General features: G+C 55.8%; 1 protein-coding gene across 2 annotated transcripts in view; it reads left to right on the forward strand.

Moving 5' to 3' along the window:
* Positions 1–17,263, forward strand: part of INPP5A (inositol polyphosphate-5-phosphatase A) — a 185,454-nt gene that overhangs the window by 33,203 nt on the left and 134,988 nt on the right. For both annotated transcript variants that reach the window (XM_036923441.2, XM_036923460.2), the window contains exon 2: positions 16,646–16,687. In XM_036923441.2, coding sequence (XP_036779336.1) covers positions 16,646–16,687 — 42 coding nt within the window. The remainder of the gene's footprint in view (positions 1–16,645; positions 16,688–17,263) is intronic.

A 17,263-nucleotide genomic window follows, 5' to 3' on the forward strand; every position in this document is an offset into this window, starting at 1 on the left:
GGGGCGGGCCAGGGGATCCTTGGTGAGCCGCATGCCTTTCCCGAGAAATCCCACTGGGGCCTCATCCTCGAGACACTGTCAGCAAACACCAGACTCTGTGGCTCGTCACGTGGCCCCGGAGCCGCTGCAGTCAGGGTGATGTGGTTGTTGCCCACGTTTGAAGGGGAGTGAGAACCTCAGGGTGAGGGCAGTGTAGGCAGCTGGAATTTCATTTTTGTGCTTCCTCCCGCTGAATTTCCCAAAATGTCTGAAACGAGTATGACTCACTTTTGACATCTGGTGACATGGACCGAGGGCGTGTACAGGCGTTCAGAGGCAGTGCTGCCCAAACCCTAGTGGGAGCCCGTCATCCCATTTCCCCAGCACTGCTTACCATTCCAGAGTTTTCCTCTGGTTTCCCAGTACAAGCTCCTTTCGGGTTTGGGGTTTTGTCTGTGCACGTCTGTACACATCTGTGCAATGTCCTGCCACAAACTCTTGCACTCCCTGCCCCTGCCCCACCTCTGAAGCCCACAGTCTCTGCAGGCCTGACACCCTTAGGACCACCTGCATGTTCCCAGCTGAGCGTGGGGTGGGCACCCACTTGGAGGGAACCAGTGAGAAGGCGGGTGTGGGGACCGTGGGCAGATTTGGAGGGTGGGTGGGAGGGAGGCAATGGCTGGGGTGAAGGCAGCAGGACAAGGAGGGGGAGGGGCTAGACCTCTGTGCAGGGCCACCTGCCTCTGCGCCAGCTCTGGGTGCTGGGCCCTGGCCAGTTTGCTGCTCCAGCCCGCAGTGCTGCAGAGGGAGGAGGCAGTGGTGCCTAGGGAAGCCTGTGTCTGCAGGGAGGGCCATGGGAGTGTGGCTCTGACGGCAGGTGCCAGGTCCCAGGAGGAGGCATGCTTCCATGCTGTGTAGGCTGGCGCCAGATTCCCAGCCTTATTCTCTTGTGTTCGGCATCTGGTGCTGGGAATCCGGCTGGACGGGTCTGCTGAGAAGCGGGCCTGCTGGTTGGCCTTAGCCCGGCTGGGTGGCCTGCACAGGATGTGTCCACATGGCGGGTGATTTCATTTCTTAAAGGCTGTTATTTCAAGTTCAACTTGCTTTGTTTCTTAGAATTTGATCCTGTCTGATGGTAAGTTGTCGTTCTAACTAGATTATGTTCAGGGCTCCCTTTAGGGGAAAATGTTTATTGTGTCATAAAATTCACCAAGCCCTTCTTCCCCATGGATTGAGGTCCCCGGACCATACATTTTCTTGAGAGGGTTCGATGTTCAGTGGAGATGCAAGCCAGCTTTCTCTCTAGTTAGAACGGCCCCTAGGTGCCCTCCCTGGGAAGGGGTCTTGATCTCAATGCCCATTCTCTTTCTAACCGTCTTGCTGTGCCAGGCCAGCCAAGGGAATAACATGTGGAGGGAGAGGTGAGCGGGGACACGCACGCTGCAGGCTGGTCCTTCCCCGCAGCCCCTCCAGCACCAGCCAAGCCTCCCGGCTCTGCTGTGCACCCAGCCAGACGCGCTCTTGGCGCCTGTCATTTTGCTGGGAGGCCCGATCATAACTTCCTTTTACAAGACTATTTTTAGCCTGGGTGTATTTATGACTGCACAGACTCGATTTCCTTGCTCATGAAAGGAAAGGGCTTTCTGCTGGGATAAGCTTGTGTCATGGGGCAGGATTTCCTGAGGAATCAGGCAGCAGGAACTTGTGTCCACCTTGTGGGGGCGTCCCTGAGAGGCCGCACCCTCACTGTGTCTGCAGGGTGAGGGAGCTCTGGGTGCTCATCTGTTTTAAATGGCTCGAGTCTGAAAGCTTGAAGGAAGGGCTTGAGAACAAGAGTTTGTCTCCTAGCAGCCCTTGTCCTCAGCCCCTGGATGCTTCCTCCAGGGCTCCAGAGCTCTGGGTCCACACCTGCCTGGGGTCCAGGCTCTGGCCCAGTCTTTCCTGGAGTCTTTTTCCTGGAAGTGACCCGGTGCCTCCCTGCTGAGGGATGGTGGCTTGGTCTGATGGACGACAGCCCCTGTGTGCTGAGTTGGTGCATAGGCTGGGGAGGCACCATTGGCTTCCTTCCCCTGCCTGCAGGTCTGGGGGCGAAGGGGTCACAGGGAGGGGAGGGTCAGACCGGGGCTCCCTGGTCCCCACCTCTGGCCGCAGGGGCAGTCATCTATAGCAGGTGGTTCTGGGGGCAGGCTTTCCGCTGCCTTTCGCTTCGTGGGCTCCTTCCCCTCCAGCAGCTGCCTCGATGCCTCCCATGGGGTCCTTCACCTGCCTGAGCACCGTCCCTTCCCAGCAGCTGTGCGCCCCAGAGGGGTCATGTGCTGCTCCCCGCATGGGGGTGGTGTCTCTGCATCCAGCATCCCCTCTCTCTGGGGTGCACTCTCCCAGCTGGGGCTGTTGGCCTCCTTACGATGCTGGTCCTTCTAGACCTTTCTCTGGGCTGTACCTACAAACCTGCATCCAGGGGCATACGTCTGAGAACCTGCTGTGTCCCGGGCAGAAAGGTGAAGCGGGCCCCATGTCTTACCCCTCACTGCCGGCATCCCACGTGAGATGGCAGGCCGGAGGGGCCCCTGGTTCTGGCGGTGCTGACCCCTCACCTCCCTGTGCAGCCTGGGTGAGCGCGCAGTTCTTAGGTGCAGGGGGTACTCATCCCGCCGCCTGGGTGCCCTGCAGCCTCCACTGCTGCTGGCACGAGGGGAGTCAGAGTGGGTCAGGCCCTCCAAAGCCCGTCTCCAGATGCTGCAGCACATGCATGCTGACATGCACGCTTTTTACCTTATCTAATGGATTCCAACACCTTTACCACATTTCGTGGATTCTAAGATGTGCACTTCCCACATTTTCAGTATCTCTGAATTGAGAAGGCCCTTCTCAGGTCAAGGTGGCACGTGGCTGGCATAAGCACATTGGGATTCGGGGAGATGGGACTGCCCTCCCTGGGAATGTGGTCTGGATCAGACCTGTGGGAAGAGGGTGCCGTTGCCCCTGTCCCTCACTGAGATGGGTAAGAAGGGGCTGTGCCTCTCTGAGGCCCCTGCAGGGGGAATGGGTACTTGAATCCTGGCCCCCTCGGAGCTGCACTCCCAGTGTACCACTTGCACTCCAAGATTCGTCCCTTCTCTGTAGTGTGGCCCAGCCAGCTGGCCACGGACCCGGTGTTGGGGTGGAGTGCCAGGGAGGGTGCTGCTGGAGCCGGCGGCCACTGTGGCGGCAGGGAGCTGGGGCACGGGTGGCCTGTGGCCTGAGTTCAGCTGGAGGCAGGGAGCAAGGATGGGTGGCCACTTGGACTGTCGGCGTAGGGCAGGGGAAGGGGAGGCAGGAGGTGCCGCCAGCACAGTACTGTCCTGCAGGCTGGCCCCGCCATTGGCCGGGCACCCCTGGGGAGTTGGGTGGGGGCCCAGCCTCTGCTGAGGGTCCAGGCAGCACTCCGGGCACCAGGCAGCTGGGGGCTGGTCAGGGCCACTGATGGGCCCACTGGGGCAGAGTGGGCTGCTGAGGGCTGGCTCTGTCCCAGGACTCCACGGGAAGCCCCCAACCTGAGCATGGCTCCCCAGGCGCCCCCGCCTGCCTTCCCCTCTCCGGCCCTTGGCGACCTGAGCATGCATCTGCCCGCTGTGCTCTAAAGCTGGCGGCCAGGCCTGGCCCACTGGTGGAACGTGGGCAGAGCCCCTGTTTTGCAGCTGTGCGTGGATCTCCATGGGCTGTGGTGAGCGCGGGGAGGCCGTTCCGCCCCCAGGCCTCTGCCCCTCGGGTGGGCAAGGTCACTGCGAATGTCAGACTGCTCCTGTGTGTCTACACACATTTTTCTTTCAGATTTTCTGCCAGTTTTCTTCTACTTTTGTAAGTTCTTCAAATGTTAGCTCTTCCTGTGTGATTCGGTTTCAAGGATGTTCAGTCAGCTCAACATTTGTCTTTTGACTTTGCTTATGTTTTTTTTGCCCTGTTTTTTTCTTAATTGTAGTTGAATATCATTCTTTGTAAAAATGGCATCTGAATTTTGAGTCACAGTTTATTTTTCCACATGAACCTAGAGTCGGCTTACCCAGTTCGGGCCGGCGGCCCTGGGGCTGGGTCTCCCCCTGCGTCAGGAATGCCGCGTTTTCTCTTACTGCAGAATGTTCACACTTTGAAACTTATTCCCAGCTTTTACCTTGTTTTGGACTGCCGCTGTAGGGCGGGTGTTCTGCTCCCCCCACACGCCACCTGGCTGGCGGATGGCTGTCTGCTGGCATCTTCCTCTTTGTCCTGCTCTGCCACCTGCACGCCTTTGCTGCTCTGCCCGCCTGCCCGTGCCCGGGGTGATCTGATGTGCTCTGTGCCACCTGCAGGTGTGGGCTGCTCAGTTCCTCCTCCCCTGGTCCTGCCTCCATCCCTCGGTGACTGTTCCCTAGTGTCTTTGGTATGCGTCGTGGGAAATAACAGCATCTCTTCCTTGTCCTGGCCTGACGCCCCAGTGAGGAAGGGTGAGGTGTGAGTGTGTGTGGTTGCATTTTCAATACAAGCATTCTGTGATAGTCACACTTGTTGCTATTAAATAAATAATTAAAGTAAAACATTTCACTCAAAAAGCTAAAATACAGAACTTTGCCAAAAACTGAAGGAATATAGGAAGATAAAATAAAATATCATTAAATAAAAAAGCAGGAAAAAAACCAGAAAAACGTAAGTTAAGGAAATGTTAAGAGTTACTTGTTTGAATACATAAATGAAATAAATATTTGATAAGACTAATTATTTGAGGAAGGAAGGGACAGTGGGTGGATTGACCTTACAGTAACCCCAGGAACAAGGATCGCTCGTACAGGTTAACAGCTGTAAGATGGGGGCTACCGTTTGGGTAAGGTTTTAAAATTAGATCCTTACTGTGGGCTTTATACCAAAATAAAATCTGGAGCAAAAAGATTTACAATAATATTTATTTTATTTTATTATACACACATACACATATTTCTAGTATTAAGGATATGGACGAGTTTTCTATGCTGTGTAGCAAATTACCACAAAGCTAATGGTTTTAAACAAGCACCCATTATTGTCCCAGCCCCTGGGGGGCGTCTTCCACTCAGGGTCTCTGGACTGCATCTTCGTTGGGGAGCCGCCAGGAGGGGGTCTGCCGCTGCGCTCCCGGGATGTGTGGCACGAGTCATTTCCTTGAGCCTGTAGGGTCCCGGGCAGCCTGCCCGGCGGGGCGGGGCAGCCTCTTCTGCATCTGGACCCTGACCTTTAGATCTTCTTTGGAATGGCTCGCCTGCTCTCTGATAAGGGCAGACCTGCCCCAGATAATGCCTCTTTCTTTATTACCTTAAGATCGGTTGATTTTAGAACTTAATTACATCTGAACAGTTCTTCGATCTTTGCCATGAAATGTCACCTGATCGCAGGAGTGGCGTGCGTCTTCTCCTGCCGACGGGTCCGCGGGGGCGCCTGCAGGGCAGCAGCACCAGGCAGGGCAGGTGGCGGCCCCTTGGAAGCCTGCCTCCCAACGGGCCCCTGTCAGTTTTGGCCTCTTAACGTTTTATCACCAGTGGTTGCTGACTTACTGAAGAGCTTTTCAGTTAACTTTTAACTTCCTTTTTTTTTTTCTCCATTGTTCGTCCTTCTTTATGTAAATCCAAAATTTTGGCCTGTGTGATTTTCCTCCTCCTGAAGAACTTTTTAAAGCACTCCTTGCAGGGCAGGTCTCCTATTGATGAATTTCCTCAGTTCTGTCTGACAAGGTCTTTATTTCTCCTTCACTTTGAAAGGTGGTTTTGCTGGACACATTATCCTAGGTTGGTGGTGTTTTTCTCCTTCGTTTCGCCACTGGGGAGGTTCGCTTCACGCCCCCGCTGCCTGTGCGGCTGTCGGGAGGTTCCCTGGGCCTCCTGTCCTCGTTCCTCGGTAGATGAGGTGCATTTTCTCGGAAGATGTTCTCTGTCTGTGGTTCTCCGCACTTTGAATACTATATGCCACGTGTGGATTTTCACCATGTATCGCACTGGTGTTCTGTAGCCCCCCCGTTTCTCTGCTTTGGGCCTTTGTCACTCGTTCGACAGGTCCTCAGCTCTAGTGCTTCTCCTCTGCTCTTTCTCCACGTCTGGAATTCCCATCATGCGGGTGCTCTGGCTTTTGAAGGCGTCTCACAGTTCTCAGATGTTCTGTAAATTTTTCAGTCTTCTCTGCATTTCGGTTTTGGCTCACCGATTGTTTGCTTGGCTGCGTCCTGGCTGCTGGTGAGCCCGTCGGAGGCCGTCTCCCTCCTGCACGGGGTCACTGATCTGTAGCGTCTCCTTCCGATTCTCTCCCGGAGTTCCCGCCTCTGTGCCCGCTAGTCCTGTTGTTGTGTGCCATCCATGTTTTCCTCTAGCAACTGTAGCATAGTAATCTCAGTTATTTTAAATTCCCTTTCTGATAATTCCAAAATCTGTGTCTTAACAGCATGATGCATTTTTAATGTCTTCAGACCTTCTTGCCTTTTAGTATGCTTTGTCATTTTGTTTGGCAGCTGGGTGGCGGGAGCTGAGGTAGCCTGGCTTTCAGTGTGAGGTCTCATGCTCATCTGTGAGGAGCAGGGCTGCGTCTGCGTGCGCTGTGTCTGGGTGTCACAGGCTCCACAGTCCCTTAGCACCCTCATGTTGTCTCCAGGACCCCTCCTCAGCTCTCCTCTCCCCTTGCAGCTGGAATCCACTGCATTACAGTGGAGCCCTGTTGGGGTGGAGGAAGGTGTGTGGGAAGTGGGGGTGGGGGGCGGGGAAGGCCTGGCGGGGAGACCCTGGAGGTGGGGTGGGGGAGGGCACAGGGCAGGGTGTGTTCTGCCATCTGATAATCACATCTTAGTCTTAGTGGCCTGTATCCCTGGGCTGTGGCCTTCACAGGTGTTTCTCAGCACCCATTGCACCCATCCTCAGGTGCAGAGGAAGGCCACCCTCCCACAGATGGCGAGGCTAGGTGGCCTCTGCACAGGAGCTCTGCTGTGGACAGCACTATGGCAGTAGTTCTGTGCCAGATCCTCCTTCTCAAAGGGGGCCTGATGTCAGTCTTCATAGTCAGCACCTGGGGGGATGCCTGGAGGCAAAACCTGCACAGTGTGGGGTCCCCCTTAAAACTGCGTGCTGAGGGGCTCCTTGCACTCATGCTTGTCTGCCCTGGGCGTCCAACAGTTCATTGACACTATCACTGATGTCTTCCTGCCAGGTCATGGCTCCTGCAGCCTGTCTCCCAGGTGAGCAGATTTGGGCTGAACCCTGTTCATCTCTCTCCAGGGTTCAGGGTTCAGGGTTCAGAACTGGCCACTTCAGTTTTCTGATGGGTCCAAGAAAAGTCACTGTGGAGATGGGGGTGAGGCCTGCAAACTCTTTGCCTGCTTCAGCTGTAACTGGAAGTTGTTTGTTAACTTTTCAGTTAAAGACAATCATTTGATTTTCTTAGCCTTAGTATGATCAGTTGTATTAGTGGTTTTCCTAATAGTGAACCATCCGCACATTCGTGGAAAAGTCCACTTGGTTATGATGTGTGGGTTTTTAGAGTATGGTTGCATCCCTTAATTTGGGGTGTTTGCCCTGATAGTATAAGTGAGATGGGTGTGAAGTCTCCCCCTTCTTATATATGCTGCCTTTATCATGTTTATATGTCAATGTTATGTTTGGCCCATAATAGACACGTTGTTTCCCTTCTTTTTCTATCATCTAGCTGTGCTAATAATGTAGTCACTAACCACAAGTGCCTGTTTAAACTTTAATTAATTAAATTAAATTAAGAACTCAGTTACTTAGTCCCAGCAGCCACATTTCAAGTGCAGGTTTGGTTTCTGCGGAGACAGAGCATTGCCGTCATCATCACAGAAAGTGCTGCCAGCAGTGCTGACCTCAGGCCAGAGACCCTTCCGTTGTTGATGGCAGTGTTCCATAGTTGGTGCTGTCCAATCCAGTGGCCACTAGCACGGGGGCTGTTGGGCAGGTGCATATGTGTGGTGTGTTCTAGTGTGTCAGGCAATGTGTGTGGTGTGTGGTGTGTGTGGGGGGGGCGGGTGGCATGTGTATGTGGTGGTGGCAGACCGTGTGGTGGGTGGCGGACTGTGTGGTGGGTGTTGGGTGTGTGTGGCAGAGTGGTGGACTGTGTGGTGTGTGTGGCATGTGTGTGTATGGTGAGTGGCAGACTGTGTGACAGGTGTGTGTGGCAAGTGGCATGTGTGTGTGACAGGTGGTGGACCATGTGGTGGGTGGCATGTGTGTGTGGCAGGTGGCATGTGTGTGTGGTGAGTGGTGGACCGTGTGGTGGGTGGCATGTGTGTGTGGCAGGTGGTGGACCGTGTGGTGGGTGACGTGTGTGTGTGGCAGGTGGCATGTGTGTTTGTGGTGGGTGGTGGACTGTGTGGCAGGTGGCGTGTTTGTGTGGCGGGTGGCGGACCGTGTGGTGGGTGGCACGTTGGTTCACTGGCTTATTAGCTGCTTCTCGTGCAGCAGACCTATTAGCCCAGTGACTTTCATAGAAGCTGCAGGTAGTTTCCCTGTTTGTGGCTGGCCTTTTATTGTTGCTTATAGTGACTAGTGGTATTTAAAACATTGCTGACGTGTTCTGAGAACTTCCCTTGATTTTCTCTTCCTGGAGCTTTTAAAATTAAGAATTACAAATGGTGAAAGTAATGCATGGTAATTATGAATGCATATTAAGAATGAAGAAAATAGAGGAAAAAATAACCATGGCCTCAAATACAACCACTCTAACATGTTACTGTTTTTTTTTCTCATCTTTTTTTCTGTCCCCCTGGTAACAACGCTTTTGAGAGGGTTCAAGTCAGCTAACCACTCTGGGTGCTGAGTCACACAGGGCTCTGCCATGCGGTCCTGGGGACCCACGTGGGGTGGCTTCTGCCAGTGTGGGTTCCTGGGTGTGGAAAGGGACGCTGGGTGGCCAGTTTCTGCAGGGCTGCCTCTGGTCCGCATGTTGGGGCTGGAGTGTGTGCATATGGCTTATTTTGTGTCCACCCATCTCTAAGGTATAAACTGCTTCCATGTGTCATCATGTGTCTCGGTTTTTTTGTAAACTATGCCCAGTGTAACGCTGATCCCTTTAGCTGTTTGTAAGTGTACACACAGTTCAGCGGCATTTCATGTGTTAGTGGTAGGTACGACTGTCAGGTGACCGTCAGCATGTCTGTGCCCAGACCTCATCACCTGCTCCTTCTGGCTGCTTCCCTCCTCTGTTTTCTTCTGCACACAGACTGTGTAACTTTATGGATGAGCCCTCTGTACTTTTCTGGAGTATTCCATTTGTAGTTCTCCTACAAATGGTGTTGTTATGAACTTTGTGTACAGAGCATTTTTGCTATTTAGAATTGTTCCTTGGAGGATTGACTTCCAGAAATAGAATTCCACATTTGGGAGGAATGAGTATTTTTAACATTTGCTGCCCACATTTTGATCGTTTTGCATTTTTCTGCATAATCATAAGAGCAAACGTGGGGTGTTTAGGAGATAAATAAGGTGAGTACTTTCTGTAAAGCTGGTGGCTGAATATATGCAGAGCCTGGTACGGCCCACACTTTGGGCTGAAATGAGTATCTCTTCAAGATCTAGTTAGGTTTGTGTGTTTAGCTTTTATTCCTACTTTAGTGGATTTAGAAATATCTCTGCATTAGCCGAGCGTAGGCTGTAAGTCGGGAGGCCTCGGGGCCTTGCCTGAGCCGCCCCTGGGGCAGAGCCGTCACTGCAGCTCACGCCACAGGAGTGGACGGTGTGGACAGCAGGGCTGCAGTCGGAATGGCTGTGGGGGTGGTAGGCTGGTGTCGGGAGCACTGGGACACACCTCACAGGCCAGCTCTGGCTCTGGCCTCGGCAGAGGGCCTGCCAGGTCCGTGTGTGAGCGCGTCCACATGCCTGGGTTTCGGTGATTGAGACTGTGTCTTGGATCTGGGACTCTGTTTAGTATCCCATTGTTTCTGCCCTTGTCTTTCTCCCTTTCTTCTCCCAGCGCATCGGGGGATGTGCTCAGGCTCATATTTGTTCTGGCTGTTGGGGGCCCGTCCTGAGATACCCTCCTTGAGGAGCAGGACCCTCGGTAGCCCCACTTTCCTCATGGAGGATGCAGTGGTTTGTGTTGGACTCCCTGCACTCAGTGGGGTGAGATTTGAGGCAAACCCTAGGATGTCACACTGCAATTACAAGTTCAGGAGATCATGTTTTCCACACATCTTCAGGACTACATTCAGAAAGTTAAACTGGAAGGTTATAGGTTGGGTGGGAATATTTTTATATGCTAAGTTTATATAAAAATTACGTGTACACCCTCATTTTGCTGGCATTGAAGAGCATCATCTCTTTGCTGTTTTTATTTCCAGTGTTTTGTGCTTTTGGTGTGTGTTTTCTTCATCAGCTAATAAAATAAGAGGAAAATGTAATAACATACTGAGCAAGCCCGTGGGCATGCCAAGGCACGTGCATGGTCGCACTGCCAGCTTAGTTTAGGTCTGTCCCCTCTTTCACTGTGGGAAAAGGCACAGAACATAAAGTCACCATTATGACCAAGTGCACAGCGCAGGGGTCAGGCGCGTTCACGTGTCGTGTGGCCGTTGCCGCTGTCTGCCCCAGGGCTTTCCCGTCCTCTCAGGCTGAATCCAGCACTCTGGACGCTGGCTCCCCACCGACACCCCGCTCATACCTGCTGTCGCTGTGACTGTCCTCGGCCCCTCATATTCGTGGGGTCACGCAATGTCTGTGCTTCCGTGACGGCTCATGTCATCCAGCGTGACGTCCTCCAGGGCTGTCTGCATCATGGCTCGTGTCAGACCTTTAACACGTGTTCTGGGTACTAGACCTTCATCAGGCGTGAGTCGCCTGAGTTTTCTTACCTCTGCGGGTCGCCTTTTCACTCTATCAGTAGTGCCTTTTGAGGCATAGAAGTTCGTAATTCTGATGTAGTCTGGTAACATAGACTTTTTCGTTGTTGCCTCTGCTTTGGGTGTCCCATCGAAGAGGAAATCATCGCCAATCCCGAGTCCCGAAGCCCCTGTGTTTTCTTCTAAGAGCTCTGTAGATTAGGTCTGTGATGCGTTTGGAACTGACCTGAGTATATGGTGCTGAGCCGAGGGCCCGACTTGATCCGTGAGACCCCCAGTCTTACCACCCCTGTTCTGGGAAAGACTGTTGCCTTTCCCTGGGGGCGGTCTTGGCACCGTCATCAGAAGTCCTATGACCGTGTGTGTGGGCCTGTGGGCCTGTGTGGGTACCAGCGCCATGCTGTCTGGACAACTGTAGGCTTGTAGTAAGTCTGCGTTCAGGAAGCATGAGGCCTCCAGTTTGCTCCTTTTCAGGACTGTTTTTGGCTGCTTGTGGTCCCTTGAATTCAAAATCCCACATGAATTTCAGGGCAGACTTCTCTGTTTCTGCACAAGTGTCTGGACGTTGATGGGGATGACGCTGACTCTGCAGGGGGCCTGGGCAGTGTGGGCCCGGCCCTGGGGCCTCCTGTCAGAGCCACTGCGTCTCCATCGGGCGGAGGCCTTCCCTCCCTCCAGCGGGTCCTGCAGTGCTCAGTGTACAGGCCTCTCTCGCATCCTTGGCTAATGTTATTCCTCGATATTTTATTCTCTTTGATGCTTTTGTAAAACGGAATTTTCTCAATCTTTTTCAGATCGTTAATGTATAGAAACATCACTGATGTGTGTGTGTTGATTTTGTGACCTACCACTTTTCAGAATTTATTAATTATAAGATTTTTTGGTGTGGCGTCTTTAGGGTTTTCTACGTATAAGATCGTGTCACCTCTGAACAGAGACAGTTTTTTCCTTCCGATGGGGATATGGTTTATTTTTCTTTGGCCAGTTGCTCTGGCTGGGACTCACGGGTGATGCTGAGTGGAGGTGGTGAGTGGGGCATCCGTGCCCTGCTCCTGGTCTCAGCGGAAGCCGCAGGTGTGCCAGTATTGGGGACAGTGCTGGCTGCGGGTCATTCGGGTTCTGGGTATTAAGGTCTGTAAGTATTTCCCCCTCAGCTTGCTTTCTTTGCTTTTATGTCTAGGAAGCCTTTCTTTCTACCACAAGGACAGCTATGTGCTTATGTTCTCTTGTGATTATGGTTTCAAGTTTTGTGTTTATCTTCTGATGCCACCTGGAGTGTATTTGTTTGTAAAATAGAGGGTCTCTGGTAGCGGCTCTGGGTAAGTATGGAACTGGTCCTGGTGCTCCTTGTCAGTCAGCACCTGTGCCCTCACCCACCAAGTCCCCCTCTCCTGTGCCTGCCCCGTGCTCCGGAGCAGGAGGGAGGCCCTGGGAGGTCGAGGCGCCTGTCAGCTCGCCTCGGGCATCTCTGGCTTTCCCGGTTTGGATGTCGTCTGTTAGGGGCTCCACCGCAGTGTTCACACCTCCTGCTGAAGTGGACTTGTTTCACAGGGGCACCTTGTTTTTCTTAAAGAATAAGTGTCACGGGAAGGCACAGATCACCCCAGACCCCCCAAACAGGGGCACTGTCCACATGTGTTAGCTGTGTTCCCAGGCGGCCCTTGGGGCCAAGGGAGCTTCTGTGGATGGGACGGGCTGGGTAGCGAGGTTTGCAGCCTCTGCCAACTTAGCCAGACCATTAAATCAAGCCCCAATGAATTGAAACTGAAGGCACTTCTGAACTTGAGAAAAATGTTTCATTGATGCAAAAAGTATGATCTCTCTAAAATCCTTCTAAGAATAAGAAAACTTAAAAAAAGTCTTTAAGAATTTGGTGTTTACAAATGCATTTGAACTTCAGCCTGTGCTTATGAGTCCTGGGCTCTGGGCCTCTTGTCTCCACATCTCCTGACCTTGTGGGCCTGCCGTTTGCCTTTGCAGGGTTTCTCTTGTGCTCTGTCGCCGCGCCCCTCCACGCGCGGCCCCGGCTCTGAACACGACCGGTGCCGCGGCCTCCTGTTTGAGCCCCATGCCTTGACCTGCACCTGTGGCTCTGCCTGGCGTCGCGGAGCCCCGTCTCCATGTGTCCCTTGGGGTTGGGTGTGGCGGGCTGCCAACGCTCTTGCATCAGTTTTCCTGGAATGCTATACTGTCCCCAGCGTGGCCATGTTCCTCCCTTTCGGGGTCTCTGCCCCAGTGTGTGGGGGCTCTCTGCCTCCCTGGCACCTCCTTGCCACCTGGCAGGGCTGAGGTGTGAGGTTGGTACTACCTGGGAACCCCTCACTATGCTTTCTTTATCATTGTGTTAAATTTGGGGTCCAGCTTCCCTTCGCCACCCATGCCCCAGTGTTCACATGGCCCCACGGTGTGCGGGCTGGGACGTGAGGCGTCCTTCTGGAGACAGCGCTGAGGGAAGAGAGAAGCGGTGTGACGCAGCTCACAGCTCAGGGTGGGAACAGGCTGGCCTGGGGTCCCTCTGCCTGGGGCCAGAAGGCCCGGTGACCTGAGAGCAGTGGAGGCGGGAGCACCGGTATCGTGGGAGGGCATGTGCAAAGGCCCTGAGGCCAAGGATGGAAGAAGGCCGGCCTCCCAGAGCCAGTCAGGTGGGTGCAGGCAGAGGTCTCAGCTGGGGCCCTGGGTGCCATCAGCCCTGGGAAGGACTGGCTGTCCTGGCCAGGGCAGTGGGGGGTGTTGGCTGCAGAGAGGAGGAGTCGCGGGCTGGTGGGGGCATAGCAGGGAGCTTCTTAGGAGGAAGAGCGAGGGAGGTGGGCTGGGCAGTGGGGTTTACTCAGCAGGTGTGGGGCACACAGAGCTCACATTTCAGTCTCTGCAGGTGGGATTCACATGCCATTGACAGAGATGCATGTGGAGGGGCTGGGGATAGTGAGCACACAGGTGTGCAACAGAGTGTGTGAGAGCGGGTCAGGGAGAGGAGCATGTTGCCCTTGGTCTCAATGGCGTCTGGAGGCTGTGTTGCTGTGCCTGCTAAGTGCCAGCAGTCCCCAGGTGTGGAGGGTTGAGGCAGGTGAGGTGGGCAGGGTGTGCTCCTGATGGGAGAGGGGCATCCTCTGAATGGAGGCTGGGAGGTGGTGACAGACAGCAGTGAGGACCGAGTGGGGCAGGTGCGGGCGTGCCAGGAGGGGCATTGGGGCCAGTGGTCAGCCAGGCAGGCACGGCCCTCAAGCCAGAGAAATGCCAGCTGGGAACGGCTCCTGGACGGGGGCACTGCACAGGTTGCCACGGCTGTCACAGTGACCCCGACAGGCAGGCCGGCCTGGGCCTGGGGTTCTCTCCAGGGTTGCGGTCCTTTCCAGCGGATTTCCCCTCTGGCCGCTCCAAGGGCGTCTGGCCTTTGCGCTGCTTATTTCGATTTGAGTGTGATTATTCCGCGGCCTCCCAGAGGCCTCTTTCTAAACAGTAAACAGCCACAGATACATCTTTGTTTACAGCACTGTTTTAGGACTGTTTGGGTTTATTCCAGTGTCTGTGCAGTCAGAGTGGGTCACAAACCATATTAGTGGCCTAAATGAGATGCTGGCCCCAGAACTGGGCTCTAGGAACATGAAGTTCCTAAAGCCGCTTCCAAGTCACGACCAGCTGTTCAGTGTTTCCGTGCACGTCTGTGCATCTGGTGGTCCTTAGAGGGTCCCTGGTGGGCCGCCGTCGGTGCGCGGAGCAGGCTGGGCAGCATTGCCCCCAGATCTTGAGGCATGTTGCCGACGGGCCGGGACCTGCAGTTCCCCACAATGGCTTGAGTGGGGTGTGGGGCCAAGGGCCACCGGAGCAGGGGGATGCCTGGTCAGTGTGGGGCTGGTGGCAGCCTGGGTCACAGAGGCTTTGTGGTGGGGCTCCTCTGCCCCTCCTCCTGAGTGGTTGTGCAGGGCTGCCAGGAGGGGGGAGCAGGGCCACGCAGAGTGGCCGTGGTGGGCAGCAGTGAGCTGGGCCTCCTTTCCTCCAAGACAGGGACATGGGCAAGAGGGGTGGCCGTCGCAGGCCGTGGCGTGTACTAGGAGGCCCTGCTCAGCTTCTGTTTGCTGAAGGAGGTCATGGGGTGTCGTGCGGAGGCATCAGAACCAGGCAGAGGATGCCAGCGGGACCTCCCTGTGGGGGCCGAAACACAAGCCGGCATGCTGGGTCAGCTGCCCTGCAGGACACACAGGAAGGGATGCGTGTGGCTTCGCAGGGACACCCGGACACACCAGTGTCACCAGCCTGTCCCCAATGTCCCTGAATCAACCCCTGTCATCGCCATCCAGGGTCATGCAGGGAAACCTGCGTTGTCAGACACAAACCCCAGGCCTGAACAGCAAACAGCAGGACCGGCCCTGCTGGAGGGGCCCTGGGGTCCAGTGATTGCCTCTTGTCTTACTCACATTAGTGCAGAGTCACCGCCAGCCCCCTTTTGTTTAAGTGGAAACCAGTCCTGAGCATGTGCTCAGTTCTGTGAAGTCCGGTTCTCTCTGGAAGGTCACTGTGCATGCTGGTGGGCCCCAGGGTCTTTGCATGCATGAGCAGTGCTGGACGGCCGTGGGGGTGGCCCTCCCACGCCCTCTGTCCTTGTTGGCTGGTGCCTGGGACCCCTGCACCTGAAGTCCTCTTTCTTTATAACCTTAGTGCCAGAGCCAGTTGACGGAGCTGGCGCCTGCTCTCTCCTGGCCATATGCGCCCGGGTCCAGGCGGCGCAGGGATGGGGCTGGCGGGAGGGGGGTACCCATTCCCATGGTTTCGGTGCGCTCGGAACCGTGCGGCCACCCCTGCAGTCTGCTTAGAACATGATCATCATACCCCAGAGAGGCCTGGGGCCGTGGTGTCCACACCTATGCCCCCGCCTTGGCCACAGTCTGCTTTCAGCCTCTGGGATTCCCTTCGCCTGGACACCCCAGGCCTGGGCATGGTGACTGAAGGCCTGTCTCCTGCCCTGTGCCCCAGGGGCCCCTCTGCATTCGTTCACCTAAGGTTCAGCCACCCTGCTTGTCAGGACCCTCAGCAGCGCCTGTGGGCCCGGAGAGCCTGCCCGTGTGGCCAGCGTGTGAGCCACGTGGCTTTGGGGTGCGACGTGTCCCCAGCTCTGGTCAGCCTGGGCTGGAGCTCTGCTCGGGCGGGGTCAGAGGTCAGGCAGCACCTTTGTCCTTGGGGGAGAGTGGCGTTCGCTTCCAGTTGTGGTAAAAACCCAGAACCTTAGCCTCGCTGTCCTGGCATGAGTGCTCACTCAGTGGTGTCAGGGACACTCACGTGGGCAGGCGGCAGGCCCCCCGAACCTCCCCCTCCGCATCCTGAAGCATGGAGCCCGCTTCATGGAGCCCCCCCTCAAGTGGCCCAGTGTCCGCGTCCACGTCCAGGGCTGCCGCCCCCTCCCCGTGCCCTGTCCCTTTGCGTTTGGGCCACGTACCCCTCGGCTGGCCAGCCTGGCCACCGAGGACCCCAGCAGGGCCGCAGTGCAGGGCGGTGCCCCTCCTTGCTGAGGCCCGTGCGCCCCGCACTCCACCCGGTGTTCCCGAGGCCTGTTGGAGGGCGGCAGCCCCTTGGTGCCCCGAGGACAGAGCTCAGCTGGCCCTGCCGCCCTGCGGCTCCACCCCGCCTGCCTGCAGGCGGCCTGTGGGGACACAGTGGGGCTGAGGGTTCGTGCGGGGACCTGCTGCTGCTGGGCTGCCTTGTCTGTGATGACCTGCGGGTCAGCGGCCTGCCCCGTGCCCAGCAGCTGCCCTCCCCCCACACAGTGAGGCCAACGTGGGGCTTCAACCACACTTATCTTCCGCTCGTGGCAGCTTGGGGCCTAGTCAGTGGTCTGACCGTCTTTTCTTTCTTCTTAATTTACAGCCAGAAAACCTTCAGAAGAACTGGCTTCGGGAGTTTTATCAGGTAAGGAGTGCGGTGGCCACGTGATCTTCCGGACGCCTGGCTCCGGCGAGGCGCCGTTTACTTCCGTGGGAGTCCCGTGTCTCCCAGGCGACAGCAGGGCGCACTGCCCGTCCCCCAGGAGGGCCTGGGCGCAGGCTCTGCGTTATCAGAAGGGGGGCCGCTGACAGGTTGGGGGGGCATGAGGATGCCCTTCAGGGGTGCCCTGTGGTTGCCGTGTGGAGGTGGTGGGGCCATCTTGGGTCCCGAGCAGGAAGTGTGGGTGAGGGGCTGGGGGGCATGGGTTAGAGACTTCGGGGGCATGCTCTCAGGACCAGCTGCCCAGCTCCTGCCCGTCCATGGGCAGATGTTGGCTGAGCCCCTCATTGGTGGTGAATTCTGTTTGGGGTGCTGAGGACTGGCCTGAGGCCGGCAGAGGGCCCTCCTGGGGCCTTGCCCTCCAGGAGGTGCAAGCACAGCCAGGAGCAGCAGGTCTGTGGTCCTGGGCCCAGGGTGGGAAATGGGCCTGCAGGTTCCTCAGGCTCCCGCACCTGCGCTGGGCACCGAGGGCGGCCATGTGTTGGGTCTGTGTTCCTCTAG

The sequence above is a fragment of the Manis pentadactyla genome, chromosome 8 (assembly GCF_030020395.1).
Source record: "Manis pentadactyla isolate mManPen7 chromosome 8, mManPen7.hap1, whole genome shotgun sequence".
Classification (NCBI taxonomy): Eukaryota; Metazoa; Chordata; class Mammalia; order Pholidota; family Manidae; genus Manis; species Manis pentadactyla.